Source organism: Octopus bimaculoides, chromosome 12 (genome assembly GCF_046866305.1).
Source record: "Octopus bimaculoides isolate indiv1 chromosome 12, ASM4686630v1, whole genome shotgun sequence".
Lineage (NCBI taxonomy): Eukaryota > Metazoa > Mollusca > Cephalopoda > Octopoda > Octopodidae > Octopus > Octopus bimaculoides.
The window spans coordinates 50,125,429-50,141,366 of record NC_142939.1 but is presented as its reverse complement, the minus strand read 5'-3'; the positions used below and the strand labels follow the sequence as shown (position 1 = coordinate 50,141,366).

The 15,938-nt window shown below is 35.2% G+C and overlaps 1 protein-coding gene across 1 annotated transcript in view; it reads left to right on the top strand.

Moving 5' to 3' along the window:
• Positions 1-9,547, top strand: part of LOC106871223 (protein LZIC) — an 18,024-nt gene extending 8,477 nt beyond the window's left edge. The window contains exons 2-6 of the mRNA XM_089361039.1: positions 3,720-3,841; positions 4,615-4,750; positions 5,936-6,034; positions 7,692-7,869; positions 9,355-9,547. Of these exons, the coding sequence (XP_089217165.1) occupies positions 3,741-3,841; positions 4,615-4,750; positions 5,936-6,034; positions 7,692-7,869; positions 9,355-9,410 (570 nt within the window). The 5' untranslated portion in view covers positions 3,720-3,740 and the 3' untranslated portion in view covers positions 9,411-9,547. The remainder of the gene's footprint in view (positions 1-3,719; positions 3,842-4,614; positions 4,751-5,935; positions 6,035-7,691; positions 7,870-9,354) is intronic.
• Positions 9,548-15,938: the final 6,391 nt, after the last annotated feature.

Genomic DNA, 15,938 nt, shown 5'->3' with positions numbered 1-15,938 from the left:
AAAATCCCTTCTGTGTAAACAGGTTACATGGTTGGTGACAAGAAGAGTAACCAGCTGTAAAATCCTGTTTCAGATGATTCCACATCAAACTCCCTGCTAGCAAAAAAAATGGACATAAAACAAATGAATGAAGAAACTTTATTTCTAAAGAAATAGAGTGGCCTCTTCTTAAGCGTGTCCTGTATCCAAAAATGTCCTATTCTTCAATGTTCCTTATTCCTGAAAGTATCCTATTCTAAAGGGGTTCTATGTCTGAAATTATCTTCCCTTAAAGGTGTCCTACTCTTGAAAATGTCTTCTACTAAAGATGTACTGCTTCTAAAACTGTTCTCTTCTTTTAAAGGTGGAAAATAAGATTAGTAAAGTATAGAGATTCCTAATAATATTTGCAGTAAAACCTCTTCAGCAAGTAACACCTCTTCAAAAGGTATGCTGAGCAGACAGAATTCTGAATGACCAGGTGTAAGCTTGTTACATCCTATTCATTTGTGTCTGCTGCTACATTCTGAGTTCAAATTCTGCTGAGATTGACTTTGCCTTTCACCCTTTGAGGGTTGATAAATTAAGTACCAGTAAAACACTAGGGTCGATGTAATCAACTAGTCCCTTCCCCCAAAATTTCAGGTCTTATGCCTACAGTAAAAAAGATTATTATTATTATTATTATTATTATTATTATTATTATTATTATTATTAAGGCAAAATCAACAAGGAAACATAAGTAGTGCCTTGTGATAGTTATGCCCTTTTACATTTCAAGTTCAAATTTCCTCCCATACCCACCCAAGGACAACTTTGCCTTTCATCCTCCATTCGTTGACAGAAATAGGTACCAGTGTTGTAGCAATAGAAGAATTATCCCCTCAGCTTTGTTTTATCACTAGTTTGTTTCATCTTTTCATTTAGTTTCAAGCTCCACCTTAAAACAAATTCCTTTTCATATAAAAAAAAAAACCCTACCTTTATCAAGCTTTATTCTGCACCAAGCCCCTTTCTACACTAAACTCCAAGGTCCATTTTACACCCAGCTCCTATCCCACACTAAATCCCATCCCATCCTCCATTCTATATCAAGACATACCAGAAGCTTAGCCCCTTTCCATATGAAACCCCCAGTCCTACAAGACCTCTCCCATATCAAACCTCATCCTACACCAAGTCCCATCCCACACCAAGCCCTACCTCTCACCAAAGCCCCATCCCACACCAAGCTTCCAGCCTATACTAGACCCTACCCTACATCAAGGACCATCCTTCTTCTATACAATTCTCCCTACCAATATATGTGCTGCCATCACCAAACACCCAGGCACTATAGAACACCAATCCAGAGCACCACTAGAACATATCATAGAATACTACGAGATAATAACCTGCTAGAAATAGCAACCTAGTCCTAGTTTGGTCTTAAAATAGATAAGAACACAGAAAATGTATTCTTAGATGCTTTTCAAAAGATGTGATCGTCATAGCTGGAATGTCTTTGATTATAGGTCTGCAAGATTAGAGCTGACTCGGGGCTAAACAACAACAGACTACAGATAGCAGACAAAATATATTTCCAGACTGTCACCCATACAATGAACCAGTGCATGGCATGGTGCATAGTGGTGTGGTTATACCACTCTAGTATGTTGTCTATAATTTAGTCATACACCCCGCTCTATGATGTTGCATATAGTGTGATCATACACTAGTGTATATACCACTCCATGATGTAGTGTATAGTGTAGTCATACATCAGACTTACTCCTCTCCATGATGTTGTGTGTAGTGTGGTAATACACCCCACTCCATGATGTGTATAGTGTGGTCATACACCAGATTTATACCATTCTATGGTGTAGTGTATAGTGTGGTCATACACCAAACATAAACCACTCTATGGTGTAGTGTGGTCATACATAACAGACATAATTATTGAATATCTGGAGTGCTAAATCTATGAATCACTTAGTCCTTTTGACCAGTTAGTTTTGTGCCAGAGTGACCAGTTACCTTGAGCCCATACCTTTGATCAGGTAGGGCTGACCAAGAGACAGGTAGGTTACACAATAACAAGAACAAGAAACTTATTGATAAACTCATAACAATCCTACACAAAACTCTGAAGAATTACACCCTGCCTCTATCTCTCTCTCCCTCTTCCTTTCTCCCTCTCTCCTCTCCTTGTTCTCCATGCTCCCAGCTGATGTTTAACTGCCATGGAATGTGTGTTATCTAATGATAGCAGGTTCTAATCTATATACTGGCTTCGTTGTGGAATGCATTCAGTAAAGATTCAGCCAGAACAAAGGAGCTATGGAAATATTTCTGCTGCATAAATCATTAAATGAATATTTTACCTTATTCTAACATACTCCTGCATTCCTTAACACTTCACTTCCTCTCTTTTTCTCCACATTTCCCTCACACAACCCGTTACTATGTTATTGTAGCTCTTACACACACACAAAAACATATATATATATATATATATATATATATATGTGTGTATACACATACATACACTTATATTTGGAATGTTATGGCCACTGACTGATTCCAAACAGCACCTAGCCCAACAACTGCATGCACCCTCCCCCCACACACACACCTACATTGATGCATACATACATGTGTGTGTGAGTGTATATATATATATATATATACTCTTTTACATTCTGTAGTGGAGTCAGGGCTGGGGTGATTCATCAGGATGTTATAACTGACAGCCAGAGTGAGTGAGGTGGTCAGCCGTCTTTGCTAACAGCCCTGTACTGTATACATTAATCTCTGCCTCTTGTTAGCTCAGTCTGCATAGGTGAAGTGCAGTTGACCTCTGTAAGCTCAGTACATAGAGAAAGTGAAGTTGGGATATTCATGCTTTTCACATAAAATAATTACTGAAACCAGTAAAACAGCTACTTTGACTGGGTATTGAACTTGAGTTGCAGAATCAGTTTTCTGGCAACTTTCACTGCTAAAACTACAACAATCATTACAAAACACACACACACACACACACACTTAATAAACCTCTGTTTTTGTTTAGCCCCAGGTCAGCCCTGCTTAGATAGACCTGTGATGAAGGGCATTGAGGCATAACTATCTTATTTTGTACATTAAGGACATTTCCCTTATGCCATTTCTTGCTTAACCCTTTCGTTACCGTATTTATTTTGAGATGCTCTGTTTCTTTGAATTACTTTAAATATAACCAAGAATTTAGTAAAATAACTTACTTATCATTCAGCTAGTGTTAGGAACATAAATTGTGACTAAGGTTCGGTAGAAGATTTTAATTCAAAACTTATAAAAACAAGACATTTGTACTCAGAGCCAGAGCCAGTTTCAGCCAGGTTGGTAACGAAAGGGTTAAGACAGTAGAGCGAAGTTTGCAAAAGGTTTTGGCTGCTACCTTTCGCTACTCCAATGATGGCCATTCATCAAAAAGATTCTGCCTTAAAGGAATGATGTAATAATTCATATCTGATCAGAGCTAACACTTTGAAATAATTTTTTTTTTTTAATTACCTAAATAATACAGCTTTAATTATTTACCTTACATTAATTATCTCCCTTGAATACAAAATCTAGTATCACGCTCTCTTGAACTGGTAGTTCATTCATGTAAACAGCAAACATGATTTCCTAAATGTGCTTTTCTACAAATGTTGAGAAAATAGGATATTGTAGGAGATATGTGAGCCTTATTGATAATGCCATGGTCATTTCAGGTGACCTGAAGTTGTTTAAAAATGGCATCACGGGGCCAGCAGGAGACCACTCGGCTGAAACAGAATATGGAATCCCAGATGGAGCGTTTGGTACAACAGTTAATAGATTTGGAAGAATGCAAGTAAGTGAACTGCATATTCTTTATCTGTCATATTTTGTTTTATACTACTTCTGTCAATACTACTACTAACAACAGCCAACTGCCACTTTAAAAAAATATCATTATGCTTCAAATCTCAACCACAATTAAAAGAATATCTATAAGAAAACTAATAGATGTTTTTACTAGTAACATGTCACAGGTGAATCCAAAGACCCAGTAATCAACAACACAATATCATTAAAAAAAATATTCAAAATAACATTGTTGAATTGTTAAATACTCACACACACACACACACACACACACACACACAAATATATATTCGTCAAACTGATGCAAATCCACAAATTTGTGAGAGCGCAATAGTTATTTGAATCAATCCTGCTTATGTTACTGGTATTTTAATAATTCCAGAAGAAAAACAGTTTTAGGTTGACCCCAATGAGAATTGAACTCGCAACATAAAGAGAGTAAAATATATATGCTGTATTTTTCTGGCATACAGGTCAATATGGTATATCGTGTAAACATGTAATCTTTCCAAATCCTGTTGCATTTTACGTGGAATTTTTGGTCCTTCATAGTTTTATCTTGGTGTATAAGTCAACCCACATATTTTTAACTGTAAATTTTGGTCTGAAATATTTAACTTGTATGCCAGAAATTATGGTATTTGTTACATTTTTAACACAATCCCACCAGCTTTATATTCCTTTTCTCATTTTTGTTTTTCTTTTGTTTCTTTGTGGCATTTGGCTACACTGACCTGAATTCTACTGAAATCTTTGCAGAGATGAATTGGAACCAGAAGAATATCAAGAGACCAAGGATGAGACTTTGGATCAATTAAAAGAATTTAAACATTCTCTTGACAAACTGTTGCAAGGCAATTTAAGTCTCGTTGATGAACTAAATGGCATGCAGTTGGTGAGTGGTTTTACTGTGTTGAAAGGTCATTGGTAAACAATTTGTATGACAATGGTGAGTGACATTCTAATTGGTAGATAGGACAGCTAACTTGCTATCTAGCTGGCTGGAGAAATAGCCAGATTGGTAGATAGATTGTTGGATAATTAATCGACTTAGTTGTCATGTAGCTAATTAACTGGTTATCTTGCTAGCTGGACAGATTGCCAGATTGGTAGTTAGGCTGTTAGATAACTAATTGATTAGGTCATGTAGTTAACTAACAGGTGGTTAACTTGCTGAACAAATCACCAAATAAGTAGATTGTTTGGTAACAAATTGATTCAGTTGTTATATAGTTAATTAACTGACTATCTAGCTAACTGGACAGATATCCAGATTGATAGGTAGATTGTTAGGTAACAAATTGATTAGGTTGTTATATAGTTAACTTGCTATCTAGCTAGTTGGACAAATAGCCTGATTGGTAGATAAATTGTTAAGTAACAAATTGATTAGGTTGTTCTACAGTTACTTAACAGGCTATTTAGCTAGCTGCACAGATAGCCAGATTGGTAGATAGATTGTTAGGTAAAAAAATTCATTAGGTTGTTAAAGTTAATTAATTGGCTGTCTAGCTAGCTGATATCTACATTATTGTATTGAAATCAATATTACATCTATATTATACTAAAATCAATTCTATGTAATATTGATTTATACTGAATATAAATATTTATAAATATATTATAGGCACAAGTGTGGTTGTGTGGTAAGAAGTTTTCTTCTCAAGCGCATAGTTTCAGGTTCAGTCCCATCATATGGCACTTTGAGCAAGTCTTCTGCTATAGCCATAGGCTGACCAAAGTCTCGTGAGTGGATTTGGTAAAGGGAAACTGAAAGTAGCTCTTTGTATTGATATGTGTGTTTGTTTGTCCCCACTCTCATTTGACAACCAGTATTGGTTTGTTTATGTTCCCCATTACTTAGCAATTCAACAATAGAAACTAATAGAGTAAGTATGACTTAGAAATATAAAATAAGTCCTGAGGTCCATTTGTTTCCCTAAACCCTTCAAGGTGATGCCCAAAGCATGGCAGCAATCCAGTGAATGAAACAAGTAAGAAGATAAAAATACCATTCCACTAAAACCAATGCTGTACAATGGAATGTTATATAGAGTCATGTCCATGTTTTCTTATCCAGGCCATTCAAGCTGCAATCAGCAATGCTTTCAAGACCCCAGAAGTCATTCGGCTTTTTGCTAAAAAACAACCAGACCAACTACGGCAGAAATTATCAGAGGTCAGCCGGACTTTTGTTTTATTTTGATATTATATACATGCACATGCACACATGTATCTATATAAATATATACATGTGTGTGTATACATACATATACATACATATATATATATATATATATATATATATATATATATATATAATATTAGGGACAAAATCCAAAATTACAGGTAAAAACTCAATTAAAATCAATTTATAAAAAATTAAAATTAAATTGAGCTTTATAGATAAAATATATATAAAATATATAGTTTTAGGGAAAATAACCAAGTTTCAAGAACTCATCGATTTGAAAATTAGTTATGAAACACGTGTAATCATTTTATTATATTTATCTTATGATATTTACTTTGCTTTATATTATACTCATTTATTGTGCTTTTAATTGTTAATTTTTCTATATGTGATAGTGGATTTTCATCGATGAGTTCTTGAAACTTGGTTATTTTCCCTAAAACTATATATATATAGATATATATATATATATATATATATATATATGCATACACACATAACTATTTCTCGGATACTGTGATTATATGCAAGTAAAACTGCACATATTCCTTTCCCACTTTTTGTGCTCCCTGTAATCCTTCGTGGAACCACTTCCCAGTCCAGGACATTGCCCCATCTGATTATCATTTATTCTGCAGTCTTCAAAATTATTTGGATGAAAAAAATATAAATTCTGTAGACAAGGTCAGAACAGTACTGGATGAGTATTTTTCATCACAGACAAGTGAATTTTGGAAGAGCATTGTAGAAAATGAAGGAGTGTATATTTTAGATTAAATAAGAACTTTGTTTATCTTAATTTTGAAATATAAAAGAAGTATAAATAAGCCGCATTATTTATGGGATGACCCAATATCTTTCAACAGCTAAAATACCCCACTTCCACACAGCTGCATACTCATCTATAAATATATAACTTTGTAATTAGTTGTATGTAATTGTACTAGTAGAAGGATTGTTTCAGATTTGATAACAATCTAAAATATTGTAGGCTGGAAAAAAAGAAATGAAATACCAAAAAGAGTTACAGCAGAAAAATAAAATTCTCTAAAGCAGAACAACATGCTAGCCTTCACCTCAGTTTTTGAGAAAACTGTTTAACTGTGATCTATGAAAAATCTTTAGTAAAAAAAAGCTCCTAATTATTGAATAATTGTCTAATTATTGGTCAACTGTGTAACTATTGGTTAGTCGTGTCGCCAACTGTTCATAGTATAACCATTGGGCAGTTGTCTTGTCATTAGTCAGTTTTCTATTATTACAGTTGTCGGACCATTGGTCAATTATCTAAATACTGGTGAGATGTCTTACTGGTTAGTTGTGGAAACATTGATTCAGTTCTTGAAACACTGGTCTCTAACCCTTTGATATGAACCTGTCTGAGACCATCCCTGATTTGATGATACAAACTTCTTGTTTTCAAGTGATCTAAATTAAAAACCTTCCCTCAAATTTTCAGGTTAATTTATTTTGCAAACACCAGATCAAAAATATAACCAAATTTTGCTAAATTTTTCATCATGTCCAAAATTAACTGAAACTAAATCACTAATTGCTCTCTAACTTTTGCTCTGGCATCTAAGTATTGATCAGTTGTTTGTATTTGCTTTTTTTTTTGTTTATTTTCTTTTCTTTGAGATAGATTCAACGCGATACTAAAATTGGTAAAATACCTGCTGACCAAGCCAAACAACAGACTGTGGAGATTCTGACAGCATTGAAGAATCTGGGAGAGGAACTAACATCCGACGAATCATCTTATTTACTGAGTAACTCAAGTGCCTCAATGAAACAGTTTGAGGAAGTTGCCATGACGATGGGCAAGTATTGCACTTTGACATTTGTCCTTTGTTGTGTTAAGTTGACTTGCTGGCAGAGTTGTTAGAGCATTGGATGAAATGTTTTGTTGTATGTCTTCCAATTCTCTGTGCTTTGAGTTCAAATCCCACCCAGGTCAATTTTCCTTTCATCCTTTATGAGTCAATTATAAAAGTGCCAATCCGCATCAATGGCTTGGCAGAACTGTTAAAGGACCGGCTGAGATACCTTGTGGTATTTGTTTATTTGTTCTGGCCCTTTGAATTCTGACAACACTGATGCCTAACTGTGTCAATGGTGTTAAAAGAGGAGGCTTGCATGCATGGGAAACCACTTGTCACCCTCAAAAAATCTTGGCCTGACCTGTACAGATACACCATGTAGATTCATGGTTAAGCCATGGGGAAATATTACCTTGCTTGGAAATGAGCTAGGTAATGGTTAGCAACAGGAAAGGCATGCAGCCATAAAAAATTTGCCTCAAGAAATTCTCTCAGACCGATGCAAGCATGGAAAAGTGGACATTAGATGATGATGACCCGTGTGTGTGCGTGGGGATGGGGGGTGCATGGGTGTAGGTGTGTTTGTGCCTCCTGGTCTTATCATTAAATGTCAGTTGTCCATCATTTCCAATTTTCCATGAAAACATGTCTGACCAATAGGGAAATATTACCTTGCTTGGAAACAGATGAGGGTTGGTGACAGGAAAGGCATTCACATTTGGAAGGGCATCCAACTGTAAGCACCATGCCAAAGCAGACTTCACCGGTGCTGGTGCCACATAAAAAGCACCCAGATCACTTTGTAAAGTGGTTGGCATCAGGAAGAGCATCCAGCCATAAAAACTATGCCAAAACACCTTGCCTGTGCTGGTGCCATGTAAAAAGCATCCAATCCACTCTGTGAAGTGGTTGATGTTAGGAAGGACATCAAGCCATAAAAACCATGCCAAAACAGACCTAGCTGGAGCTGGTGTCATGTATAAAGCACCCAGTCCACTCTGTAAAATGGTTGGCATCAGGAAGGGCATCCAGTCATAAAACCATACCAAAACAGTCAGTGAAGCCTGATGCAGTCTTCTGGCTTATCAGCTCCTGTCAGACTGGCATGGAAAATGAGCATTAAACAATAATAATAATGATAATAATAATAACAGCAATGATGATGATGATGCTGCTGGTGATGATGATGATGATGATGTTGTTGTTGTTGTTGTTGTTGTTGTTGTTGTTGTTGAAGCAGCAGCATAGAGCTACATGTTGTCAACTAATAATCCAACCATCACAGTTCTACATCCAGCTATAATCTTGCCCCTTTCTGTGTGTTGTTTGTGTTTCGTTAGGAAGAAGTATTTACAACATTCAAAGTTTTGTTTCCCACTGTTTAATGTTTCTTTTATATATATATATATCTGTTTCTGTTTTGGGGCATTGTACATATGTTTTATTGATTGTCTTTTTTTTTCTTTTTTTTTTTTGCTACACTAGGTGGCGGTGCTGCATTGAAAGTTGCTGGGAACCAAGTTCAACAGGCAAATAAATGAGCAGTTCAACTCCCTTTTTTCTCTCTCCCTATCTCTCTCAATCTATCTATATCCTTCTTTCTCTTCCTCTCTCTTTGTGTCTGTATATATATGCATGTGTGTGTGTGTGTGTGTGTGTGTATATATATATATATATATATATATATATATATATATATATATATATATATATATATATATATATATATATACATACATATATATATACACACACATACATACACAGAAATGAGACCTTCCTTCTCACAAACATGCACTCAGTATGCATACATATTAACATAAACACACACACACATATATCTTGCTTGAAATACTTATCTACGCATTTACATATGCTGAGGAAACTGCTGATGTTAATATTCATACACATGCCCACATACTGATATGCATACATATATATATATATATATATATATATATATATATATAAAGAAAGTAAGACACAAAAGTGTGTATGTTAGTGGGCACCACTATATATATACATATATATATATATATATATATATACAAACATAGATATATTATACTTATATATATATATATATATATATATATACAAACATAGATATATTATACTTATATATATATATATACATATATATATATATATATATATATATATATATATATATATATATATATATATATAATATATATATATATATATATATATATATATATATATATAGTGGTGCCCACTAACATACACACTTTTGTGTCTTACTTTCTTTTTCATATTCTAATATATATATATATATATATATATATATATATATATATACTGTCTTATGCATGCATACACTCATGCTCTCCCACATGTACACCCTGCCCACCATCCCATGTATACACATTCCTCCATATGTACACACTCACACAGACACATGCTTATTGATATGAACACACACACTCACTCTCCCAAATAAGCACACATACACAAATACACACATTCAAGTGTACAATCACACACATACACACACACACAGACATATCCCTTCACATATTGTTGACCCCTAAGAAGTCAGTACGAGGTTGTTATATAAGAAACCCCACAAAAAGTAACTGTATTCTCCTAAGATGGTTAGCACCAAACACTACAGAATTGATATTCTAAAGGAAATGGACGATAAAGAGAATCCCAAGACTGCCTCATACCATTCCATGTTGCCTCTTTTACTAATTTCTTCATTTTTTTTTCTCTTGTTTCTTTTCATACACATACATTATGCCACACACTTCCATATATGTCTACCCACATACACTCACATATATGCGCACACACACACACACACATATATACACACACACTCATACATACTTGCACATGTACACACACACACACACACACACACACATGAAGTTAAGGTACTAAACTACTGACCGCATAGTTATGAGTTCAAACTGTACTGCAACCACTTTGTAAGATCTATTGGACATGGGCCATAACTTATGCTTAGCTCAGTTTACTTGGCTGGCAAACAGACAAAGACATTTCATATTTTATGTTTCAACAAAAGCAGAAATGCTTTAAGAGTAAGGAACTTGACTGCTGATCACATGGTCTCAAGTTCAAACCACACTGCAGTTGCTGAGGTAAGACTAGGCAAAGACGTATGCATTCTAAATACATATGAATGCATGCACGTACGCACACACACACACACACACACACACACACACACACATTCATTCATATGAATACAGTCACACCACTACTACAACAACCACATTGCTATCTTCACTCTACTACCACCTTCTGCACCACTATTCTACTACTGTTGCAACTACCACATTGTTACCCTCACCACACTGCTACCTTCACCACCACTACTACCACCACACTGCACCATTATTCTACTACTGTTGCAGCCACCACATTATTACCCCATCACTACTACCACCACCACCACCACCAACACACCAAACTACAACTATCATGGACACTGCTTTCAGTTCTTCTTTGCCAACAACCTTTACATTCTGATTTCTGCTTGAACTTGCCTTCAGAATCTCTGTCAGAGATTCCACACATTTCGTGTCAACTGTTAATCAATGCAAGAATTTAGTGACTTCAAATTACAAATAAACAGTTTATTAGTTTCTGCATTAAGCTACATGTTACTTCAGCGGCACGTAGTTTAATTAAATCAAACTGTCCCCTTGTCTCCCCCTCCCAGTAACTTCCATTTTATTTGTTGTTGTTGTTGTTTTGTGTGTGTCTCTTTACAATATGAGTTCAAATCCTCTGCCTTTCACCGTTCTGAAAGCAATAAAAGTAATTACAAATTACTCCATTACATCTCTCTCCGCCAAAGTTTAACAATCTTTTTCCCATTGAAAAATCAGCATTATTATGTCTACCAGTTTGTGCATGTGTGTGTGTGTCTTGTCATAATTACCCTATTATTCCAGATTATTACAACTCAGTCTTGGATACAGGGTATGTTCCCATAGAATTTGCCATATTTGACAGCTTACAAGGTGCACCTCAAATCTGGCAGATTAGATACGAAGGGCTAAAGAAAATCTGCTGTAATAATCTAACTGTAGAAAACTTGCTTCAACAAACCCCATCTGGCCTGTACAAGCATGGGAAAAATCTGCTTTCAAAGATTATGATAATACCATTATGTTACTGAGCAATAGGCAGAGGGGAACAATTTTAATTTGTGCTGGCCTCTTTATATTTCCATCGAAAATTTCATCAGCCAGTAGTAGTAGTAGTAGTAGTAGTAGTAGTAGTTGTAATAGTAGTTAAGGTATGTTATCCCTTTATTGGTGATCCTTGTTTTTAGTTTTTGATGTATCTGATCATTGTTACTATTATTGTTGTTATTGTCACCGACAGACTGTCAGTTATAACTTCTCTTCCCATCCCATCCCATCCCACTTTTCAAACTATGGTGCCCGTGGGGTGGGGGATATGCCAAATGAAATATTACTTTGATGACAATCAAAGTTTTAGTGGTCTATGTGTATAAACAAATGTGATGATATGTTTATATGTATGTATATGTTATTTAAATTTTGTGTTCCTTCTGTGATAAAAGAAAAATGTGTGCACACTTTAGTGAATTCTTCAGTTTTATGTAGTAAACCAATGAAAACTGATGTCTAATTTTGACACAATGCCAAGTTGTTTGCAGAGACAGTCCTCACCCCGACCCCATAGTCATTTGAATTAATCCCAATGGATTTCAGACTCCAAAGTTAAGACACACAAATACTGCCTGGCAATTTAGTCTACTACTACTGTTTTAGCACCTCCACTACTCTTGATAAACTTTAGTGTGTCTCTGATGTCAGATTTAATAAATTCGTTCCTTCATGTAACATATTAATGGTATACCATTGTTTCGCTTAGCACTAGTTGTAGCTATTTTTGACAATGAATCTACAGAAAGTGGATTTCTTTTGAATAAATTTATTTTAATATGTTGTGTATGTACATGCATCTGAGTGTGTTTGTGTGTGTGTGTGTATTCATGAGTAGAATGTCAGAAAACACATGTGAGTAGAACATCAGAAAAAAATGCCTTGCAGCATTTGTTCTGGCTCTTTACATTCTGCTACATAAATAAGTACATAATCTCCCTCAAATCACACCCTAGTGTCTTTTTTAAAAAACAAAAAAAAAAACACAAGTGCTATATTGACTAATGTAGGCTTAGGTTCATTGTGCTTTGGTAAAAGACGGGATGGCCATTGTTGGAATGTCTTTGATCAATCATAGGTTTGTTCAATCAAGGCTGGACTGGGGTTCAGCAATAACAACAACAGCTTCAAAAGGAGACAAAGTCCTGCAAAGTTGGAGACATAACTAGACACAGCATGACAGCCATCAATCCACTACTTCTGTTTGCTCCTCCTGTTTTCTTATGTTAACAATAATAATAATGATAATAATAATAATAATAATTATTATTATCATTATTATTATTATTATAAGGCGCAGGAATGGCTGTGTGGTAAGTAGCTTGCTTACCAACCACATGGTTTCGGGTTCATTCCCACTGCAGGGCACCTTGGGCAAGTGTCTTCTACTATAGCCTTGGGCCGGCCAAAGCCTTGTAAGTGGATTTGGTAGAAGGAAACTGAAAGAAGCCCGTCGTATATATGTATGTTTGTGTGTCTGTGTTTGTCCCCCCAACATTGCTTGACAACCGATGCTGGTGTGTTTACGTTCCCGTAACTTAGCGGTTCGGCAAAAGAGACCAATAGAATAAGTACTAGGCTTCCAAAGAATAAGTCCTGGGGTCGATTTGCTCGACTAAAGGTGATGCTCCAGCATGGCCACAGTCAAATTACTGAAACAAGTAAAAGAATATTATTATTATTATTATTATTATTATTATGAAGAAGGGAATGGAAAAGTTCATCGACCATATTCCAGGCAACATCAGTAGCTATGCAGTTCAGAAGATTATACTACTCAAAACAGCCCATATTCTAGGGAGAGGGCCATCAGTGAAGTAACAGTTCCCTGTACCACCTCAGACCTGTAATTTGGGCCTGACTCTACTGGGTTTCAAGCAGGAAGCACAATAGGCACAACAACAATAATAATGATAATAATTTCTTTTATTTGCCATGGGGGTATCCAATGGAGTATTACAAGAACAGGTTACAATTTGTGTGAGCGTTTGCATAAAGACATCGAAGGGGGGGGGGGAATATGAGGGAGAAGGGGGAGAAATGAGATGAAAGGTATACATAGTATACAAAATATGTGGCTATATGGAAATATCAGCCCTACTGATACAGGAGAGTTTCCAACTTGAGCCAGTCAAGGAACCCTACAGTGCCAAGAATCACCCTGACCACCAGGTACATTGAGCCTTCGCTCAACAGTCATAACCCTAATTTTTTTTCTTTTCATTTTCTTTTTTTTTTTTTTTTTTTTTGCCCCTGTTTGAACAATATCTGTTTATATGGCTGGGTGTATTTTTTTGAGGAGCTAAAACATTCAGAAATCGCTATTTTCAGTAAAATTTGCTCAATTTCTTGTTGATTTATAAAATATATTATGTATAAAAATTCTGTGAATAGAACCCAAATGAGACGTGACTACAAATTAAATTTTGTGAGTTATTTTTAGACTGAAAATAAACCTTGAATATTTATTAAAAAAAATTAATAAATAAAAGAAGAAAAATAAATAAAAATACATGTTAAATTGTTTTGATAACTTTGTTTATTTTGTTCTTATATTTGTATTTCTCTGAAATTATTTTTTTCCATCAATTGTTTTGTATTTTTGACATAATTCCTCCATTATCATAAACATATCCTCCTCTTCACTCACTATTCTCCTCTACTTCTTCACTCTCCTCCTCCTCCCCTTTGCTCTCCTCCACCTGTTCCACTTTTCTTTGTCCTCCTCCTCTTCCCCCCCCCCCCTCTATCTTTATTGTACAGTCGACTACCATTATATTTTATTCTCAGTTGAAATTCCACTGAGGTCAATTTCGCCTTTCCTTTTCCTACCAAAGGAAGCAATGGGGTAGGGTGGGGTGATTTTGTTAAAATAATATACCAGTGATGTACTGGGGATGATTTAATAAGCTTCACCCCACCACACACTTCCACGAAAAAGTAATCTTGATCTTGTGCCAAAGAATGAAAGTTTGTCATAGCAATAATTATTTACACTTTTGTTACCATATTTCTGTTGAGATGCTCTGTATTTCTTTCAATTAATGTTAAATATAACAAAGAATTTAGTAAAATAACTTTAGTTATCATTAACCCATTACCTCCCATAGTTCTATTAACTGGAATTTTTTAATGAAACTTTGATTTCTAGCATAAAACAGCCTTAGAAACACGCTGGAATGATCAAAATAACATTTCAAAATAACATTTTAAATAGAAATAAGCGAGATATTGGGTGAAAAATTAGCAAACCTCATTTGAATATCAGAGAAATATACCTAGTAGATATAGCAAAAAGGTTAGATATGTGTAAATATTGACTGATAATTACGAAATTTGTAATTTTTAAGTGATCTCATATGAGATCACTGGTAGGTAATGGGTTAAACTAGTATTGGGAACATAAATTGTGACTAAGATTTGGTGGGAGATTTTAATTCAGAACTTTCGAAAAAAAGATATTTGTACTACAGTGCCAGAGGCGGTTTCAGGTCGGTTGATATCAAAAGGGTTAATGGTCACACTATAAATTACAATCTCTGCAGAATACAACCTGAGACTATCTAAGGTTTCGATTTGACTTTGTAAAGTGTTTGTTGTCAGGAAGAGTGTCCAGCCACAAGAATCATATTAAAACTTGGATGCCTGACCCAAACATTGTCCTTCAGCCTGTGTAGGGATGTCTGTGACTCCAATAACAGTTAACTTGAATTTTTCTGTCTATGTCAGAATGGAAAATGGACACCACCACCAACATCATCATCATCATCATCATCATGAGGAGGAGGAGAAGGTATGCCTTTGACATTTGTTCTGACCCCAGATTGGAGTCAGATTGTGTGAAACCACAATAAAACCACATTGAGTTACCTAAAG